Source organism: Otolemur garnettii, unplaced genomic scaffold (genome assembly GCF_000181295.1).
Source record: "Otolemur garnettii isolate 467f Iridium unplaced genomic scaffold, OtoGar3 scaffold00134, whole genome shotgun sequence".
In the NCBI taxonomy this organism is placed as follows: domain Eukaryota; kingdom Metazoa; phylum Chordata; class Mammalia; order Primates; family Galagidae; genus Otolemur; species Otolemur garnettii.
The window spans coordinates 2,524,769-2,531,980 of NW_003852529.1; the positions used below are offsets into that span (position 1 = coordinate 2,524,769).

Genomic DNA, 7,212 nt, shown 5'->3' on the forward strand with positions numbered 1-7,212 from the left:
AAAAAAAAAAAAGAAAATGGACCAGAGGCCAGGTGCAGTGGTTCATGCCTATAATCCTAGCACTCTGGGAGGCCGAGGCAGGTGGATTGCCCTGAGCTCATAGGTTTGAGACCATCCTGAGCAAGAATGAGACCCCATCTCTAAAAAATATCTGGGCGTTGTAGCAGGCACCTGTAGCCCCAGCTACTTGGGAGGCTGAGGCAAGAGGATTGTGTGAGCCCAAGAGTTTGAGGTTGCTGTAAGCTATGATGCCACAGCACTCTACCAAGGGTAACAAAGTAAGATTCTCTAAAAAAGAAGGAAAGAAAGAAAAGGGACCAGATAGATAAGCTGGTCAAGTTTCATGGAGGCTGGGAGGTAGGAGTGGGTAAGTCCCCAGGAACCCAGTAGGTTGGGGGAAGATCTGGACATTGTGGCCATCAAGGCACAGACCAGGGATATTTTGTCCACAGAACAGCGTACTGGGGGCAACCCTTTGGACAGCTGTGCTGAGGCAGGGGCTGTTAAGTAGGTGGGTTCAACTGGCTGAGTGTTGGAGGACTGGCCTCTGGGGAGTGTGCTGCCTGGGGTAATGCTGTGGCTGCTGCTGAAATTGGGAGGGGCTGATCCCCTGGGATTCCCAAAGTGCCTATGATGCCCACTGCACCCAGAGTAAAGCCCAAGTCCTCCATGGCCTATGTGATAACCTACTCTCTTCCTGGCCCTCCACTCCCTGCAGCCTCCCTGGCTCCAGAGCTGCTCCTGAAGCAGACTCACCCAGCACCTCCTACCTCAGGGCCTTGGCACATGCTGCACCTGCTGCCATTTTCCCAGTGTCCATGTGGCTCTTTCTCCCTCCTCCTTCATGCTACCTTCTCTGAGAAACCTCCCTCACCCCACCCTGACCCTGCCTTCCACCTTCACCCAGGAGTGTCTCCATGGCACATATGTCACTATTTACTATCATATTGTCTCCCGCAGATCTCTGCTCCATGGGCATAGGGACTTTGTTTCATTCTCTGCTATATCCCCAGAGCCCAGAACAGTACCCAGCACATAGTAGGTGTTCAAAAATAGTTGCAGGAAGGTAGAAACACATAAAGGCAGGAGAGTGGATTCTGGCCCAGGCAAGGAGCTGGGATGTGATGGGCCTTTAGTTCCCCTTCACAGGGATGCATCTGTCCCACCCTGTCCCAGCTGCAGCACTGCTGCCTGACCCCATGCCCACCTTGCGCAGGTCCTGGGCCAGTGCGTCCAGCAGTAGCTGCTTGTTGTCCTGAAGGAAGCGGCTCAGGCCCCTGAGCTGTGTAGCCCGGAACTTGGCTGGCTGTGTGCGCCCCGTGGCGAAGGCCTCCCGTAGTCGCCGTAGAGTGTCCTCAAAGGGATCCATCCTGCCCAAGGGGTCAGCATGGACTGTGTGGCCAGGGCTGCCCCTCCCAGGCACCCCTGCTTCCGACTGCACCCACAGGGACTCATGGATACCCTTCCCACCCCCTGCCACCACTACAGGACACAGGGGCAAACATGCAGACCACTCCGCTCTGCTGTGGAAGGGAGGCAGCTGCAGGCCTGGGTGTCCATGTCCCCCAAGGATGGGCAGGCAGGTGGAGGGCCATGTTTCTTCCTGCTGCATAAAAATTAGCCCCATGCTTGGCTCCCCTACTTGTTCTGTCCCCCCTGCTGGAGACAGGGTGGCCTCACGGCTGCCTGGCCTGAGTGAACAGGAGTGTGATAAGTAGAGAGACATTCCAGCATTCGCCCTCATGGCCACTGCTTTGGAACACTCCAAACAGAATTCTCTGTCCTCCCTGACCCCAGCCCAGGCAGGCTGGTGGTGGCTCAGAGGCCTGGGGGATCTTAGGTGATGGGCTCCTGTCCCCTCAGCTACCGGGGAAGTGGGGAAAGAACACTTCGGGCCCCAGAGGCCCAGCTGCCCAGCCAGCGCTGGGGCTGTGTTTAGAGGAGGAGCTGACAGTGGAGGTGAGGGGTGAGAGGGCAGTTGTGCCTCTATGCTGTCACCAGGCTGGCAGGCAGGGTGGGGGCCCTGACATTCCCCCGGGCCCTGCCTGTTTACCTGAGGCTCATCAGAGGAGCGCTCTGACGCACTCACTGCTTGGCCTGGTGCCAAGGACCCATGGGGACCCTTTCCTCCTTCCTTTTGACTCCCTTTCCTTCAAGCTTCCCATCAGCTTGGCTGATGCCTCTTCCAGGAAGCCCACGCTGATTACTCTCACAGTAGCCCCCTTGCTCTGCTGCCCACCATGCAGGGTCTGCCAGTGCTAATGGCAGGTTACACTCTGTCCCCCATCACCCCCTGCCTGGGGGCTGGGAGGCAGGCCCCTCTTGGCCTATTTAGCTCATCATTTGGGACTTGGTGTCCCAAACTTCTCATCTGTTAGGGGCAGGCGATAGCACCTACCCACTGACCAGGGTTTATGAAAGGTGAGACTGCTGACAATTCTGAACCCCCAAGGCTGCAATCGGGCATGCCTGCTCCAGCCCTGGGATAGCCAGGTGACTGGGGTGGGGGTGGGGGGCTCCTGCTTTGGTTGGGAGAAACTGGGCAGTTGTCTCCACATAGGACAGGCACCATGGCACCCAGAGGAGCCAGGCAGGTGACAGAAGGGAGACTGAGCTGGGTGCGGTGGCTCACGCGTATAATCTTAGTACTCTGGGAGGCTAAGGCGGGTGGATTGCTTGAGCTCATGAGTTCCAGACCAGCCTGAGTAACAGCAAGAAAGCAAAATAGCTGGGTGTTCTGGCAGGCACCTGTAGTCCCACCTACTTGGGAGGCTGAGGCAAGAGGATCATTTGATCCCAAGAGTCTGAGGTTGTAGTGAGCTATGATGATGCCATGGCACACTATCAAGGGTGACAAAGTGAGACTCTTTTTTCTTTTTTTTTTTTTTGTAGACACAGAGTCTCACTTTATCGCCCTTGGTAGAGTGCCATGGCGTCACAGCTCATAGCAACCTCCAACTCTTGGGCTTAGGCGATTCTCTTGCTTCAGCCTCCTGAGTAGCTGGGACTACAGGCGCCCACCACAAAGCCTGGCTATTTTTTGTTGTTGTTGCAGTTTGGCCAGGGCTGGGTTTGAACCCGCCACACTCCGTATATGGGGCCGGAGCTCTGCCCACTGAGCCACATGCAGTGCCCTTTTTTTTTTTTTTTTTTTTTTTTTTTGAGACAGAGTCTCAAGCTGTCGCCCTAGGTAGAGTGCTGTAGCATCACAGCTCATAGCAACCTCCAACTCCTGGGTTTAAGCGATTCTCTTGCATCAGCCTCCCATGTAGCTGGGACTACAGGTGCCTGCCACAATGCCCAGCTATTTTTCAGTTGTAGTTATCATTGTTTGGTGGGCCCTGGGTTGGATTCTAACCAACCAGCTCTGGTGTATGTGGCTGGCGCCTTAGCTGCTTGAGCTATAGGAGCCAAGCCAAAGTGAGACTCTTGTTTCAAAAAAAAAAAAGAGAAAGAAAGAAAGAAAGGAGACTGAGACCCAGGAGCCAAGAGCTCTGCACGCCTCTTGAGTTACTGTCAGCCTTGTCTCCTGGCTCTGCCTCTTCCTGACTGTGTGACCTTAGGCAAGTCACTCACCCCCCTCTCCCTTAGTCTCCTCATCTGTAAAATGGGGTGGTCACAGTACCTAGTAGTATCATCGTGAGGATTAAATGAAGCACTTGCCTCTGTGCACACAGAATGTCCTCAGCAAAGGCTGGCCATGGGCACAGGCTGTGGAGTTTACACTAAGCAGTCTGTGAGTACTCCCCTCACCCCGGCTATTCTTTGCTCAGCTCTCACCCTCAGACCTCCCTGGTGGATGCTGGAGGCAAACCACACCTGCACCTCTCTCACCTTTCATAATAGTCCTTGCAGAAGCCACAAAAATGTAAGGCATGGAAGGCGAGTGGTGGACCTGTGGGCAGGGCAGTGGACAGGGGTTCTGCAGGGGGTGTGTATGTATGTGTCTGCATGGAACATTCCAGTAGCCTCTCTTAGCAACACTAAGGGCAGCTCACCCAGGGCAACAGGATGCATATCTCTCCTGCAGGGCAGGAGACCTGGCACTGTGCCCCATGGTTGGTCACTCTGGACTGAGTGCCCAGCAGGGGACAGGGTGCTGGGTAGGACCCAGGGAAGCAGAGGAACCAAGGCTGCCTTCTGCCCAAAGTCTGAAAGGACCCTGGCCCTGCGGCCTCATAGGAGAGCTGAGCAGCCATTGTTGACCCACAGAGCAGGAGACTCCTGCACCAGCCCTGGTTTGGCCTGAGCCCCCAAACTCACCTCCCCTGGCATGTTTTCAGGATGTGGCATGCCACCTGCCCTGCCCTGCCCCTTCTAACCACCATGTGGCCTGGCAGGAGGGCCATTATTTGCCCTACTGAAGGAGATGGAGACAAAGGCACAGAGGGAGCCAGAAGCTTGCCCAAGGCCACCGAGCTCCTCACACTGTAAAACTTGAATTCAGAGGAACAGAAGGTTTCCTGCCCCAACTCCCCACCTCCCAGCTGACACCTACTACCCTCATTGGGCCTTGGGGAGAGGGGCAACCAGAGTTCTCAGAGAAAGGAATGCTTCTGGACTGGGGTCTAAATCGCAGACCCAGAGCCAGGCGGACACTGGCATGTCAGCTGGGGTGGGGGTGGGGAGTGCCAGGCACAGAAGGCACACTGGGTTCCTTTCCCTTCACCCCCACCTCCTCGCCATTGCTGCCCATCCCCACCATGCCGGCCAGGTCCTAGACCTCTTCTTGCCTCCTGGGGCAGAGATGCTGAGGTCCAAGCCTGAAAGGCCCAGGGCCTCTGGGACACAGACCTCCCATAGTCGGCTGAGGCAGCTCCAACTTCAGCCTCCTGCTCGGGGTGTCTGTCCCAGATCTGCAGCTTCTGGGCAAGGGTGAGCTAGGGTGGGAGTGGATACATCATTTGATGGTGAAAGACACTTGGAGGAGGCCAGGGCAGGACCAGCCACTCCCTCTTAGAACCACAGGCCTCTAAAAATAATAATCAGGTGCTGACTGTGCCAGACGCTGTGCCAATGTCATGCTCGCTGGGTACCCAAGGGTTCTGGCATGGTGCTCCAGAGGGGTCTTGAGAAAGAGGCAGTGGAGGATAGGGTTCAGCACTCAGGTCTCCAAAGCATCATGGGAATGAACTGCCATCCCGTCCTTGCCCACATGGCAGGGTCCCACTGAAGGACCATCCACAGGGCAGACCCTCTGTTCTTCCCACCGCTGCCCATCATATGGGCTGGATTCTGGGGGAGGATGCTGTGCCCATTCTCCCATTCTTCCTGCCCTGGTTTCCTCATCCATACCATGGGCCTTCTCAGGGCACCCTCCCAGTACAGCATGGTCTAGGAGACCTGGGTTCAAAGCCCTGCTACTACATGTGTTAGCCAGGCTGTGGGAGCGTGCTTGGCCTCTCTGGCTTACTCCCCACATATGACAAGGGGCAGGGCCTGCAGCCACCCTGTTGCTGGGAGAATCCAAGCGCAAAGCTTCCTGTGAGGGACAGATGTACTTGACCCCTGGGGTGGGGCCTGAGGGGACCTTGATCCATTGTGGGTATCTGGAAGGCAAGGACATCATTCTGAGACCTAGGTGGGTGTGCGTTATGACAGAGGGAGTGAGTATGGTGATCTGCAGGCCCCTGAGCCAGAAGGAGGGGGATCCTGGGCTGGCCTCAAAGCCCCACAGGCCAGGGTAGCCCAGGGTTTCTAATTCTAGTCCCTTGCCATTTAGCCTTGTTAGCAATCATGACAGCCTATTGTTTTGAGCTCAGCTGCTGCACCAGGCCCCAACAGACCAGACCAACCCAAAATGGAGTCACTCATACTAAATGGCACACAATCAAACTGAAGCTTGAAGGAAGTAGGTAGATTTAAAAACAACAGACCAGGTTTTCCTGAAAACAGGAGAGTCCCATCGACAGAGTCAGCAAAACAATCTCCTCTGCTCTAACCCTTAATCAAGAGCAGCCTGAAGTAACCCGATGGTAACCCATCAGTTTGCTATTTCCCATTGTTCTGCTTCAAAACCCTGCAGACTAGGGTCTGCCCTGTTGCTCGGGGTGGGGGTGGGGCTCTCATTCTGTTTTGTAGAATGGAGGCTGCCTCAATTTATGAATCATGAATGAAAGCCAATTAGATCTGTAACTAAATTTCTTGTCAACTTGTCTTTTGACAGCCTTAACCTGGATTCTCACAAGGTCTCCCAAATCTCTGGGCAGCAACCCCTCCTGTCCATCTCACTGCTTCACTTGCTAGCAGTGAACTCCCCACTCCTTGGGGAGTTGGGGGCCTTTGCAGCCTGTGGGGAGAGCCAGCCCCCAGCCCCACTCACGGAGAGGTTGCGGCCAGGGCCACAGCTCCCTGAGCCACCATATCCCTCTGATGATAAGTGACTCCTGGAGGTGGGGCAGGTCTGCCTAGTTCATCCTGCCCTGGACCCTAAGTTTATCACTGAGGGTGACTCTTTCCCAGGATCATTCACTGCTGTGTCCCTGCATCTACATGGTGGACACTTGGCCTCCCCCAAGGACAAGAAGCACATTCCTTCCAGGGGCAGCCAGTTCCAGGGTTGGGATCCTCAGTTCCCTTAGAGAGTTCCCAATAACCCCAGTAAGGGGATAGGAGAAGGCTGTGGCAGCCCAGCTTGGACAAAGTGAGGGTCCTGCTGGCCATGGCCCTGGGGGTCCTGTGGCCTTCCCTTACCCCCTCTCCTTCTTCCTCTTTCTCTCCAGCCGCAGGCGGGGGAGCTCAGCGGGGACAGGGCCGCCTGTGTGTGTAGCCAGCGGCCAGCCCCGCCAGGGCTGCCTGCAACCTTGGCTACTGAGTGGGATCCTGGCCCTGACCACTGGCTCCCTGCAGCCCTAGCCGCCCCGGGGTATTGTACCTGAGGCCCTGCCAAGCTGTCCTTCCTCCTGGCCGCCAATCTGCCCTTCTGCCCTGCTGTTATGAAATGTCCAAGGCTGGGCGGGCCCTGGGGCGGGGCTGCTCTGGCCCTGTTCCCGACTTTGGCTCTGGTCCGCTGGAGGCCACACTGCCTCCCTCAGGCACCTCTAGATCCTCTCCTAGGCTCCAGAGAAGGAGCCAGAGAGGGCCGATGCCAGGCCAGAGCACACACCAGGCCCAAGCCTGAGCCCCAGACCAAGGAAAAGGAGAGCCTGGGCAGTGGCCCCAGAAATGACAGTGTGGGATGGGGCCCAGTGGCCTAGAATAGCAAGGAAAGCT

The 7,212-nt window shown here is 56.2% G+C and overlaps 1 protein-coding gene across 1 annotated transcript in view; it reads right to left on the reverse strand.

Moving 5' to 3' along the window:
• ALDH3B1 (aldehyde dehydrogenase 3 family member B1) overlaps window positions 1-6,956 on the reverse strand; it is a 19,992-nt gene extending 13,036 nt beyond the window's left edge. Inside the window, exons 1-2 of the mRNA XM_003798304.3 lie at window positions 6,875-6,956; window positions 1,208-1,370 (exon numbers count right to left, since the gene is read on the reverse strand). Coding sequence (XP_003798352.1) covers window positions 1,208-1,369 — 162 coding nt within the window. The 5' untranslated portion in view covers window position 1,370; window positions 6,875-6,956. The remainder of the gene's footprint in view (window positions 1-1,207; window positions 1,371-6,874) is intronic.
• Between the last annotated feature and the right edge of the window lie 256 nt (window positions 6,957-7,212).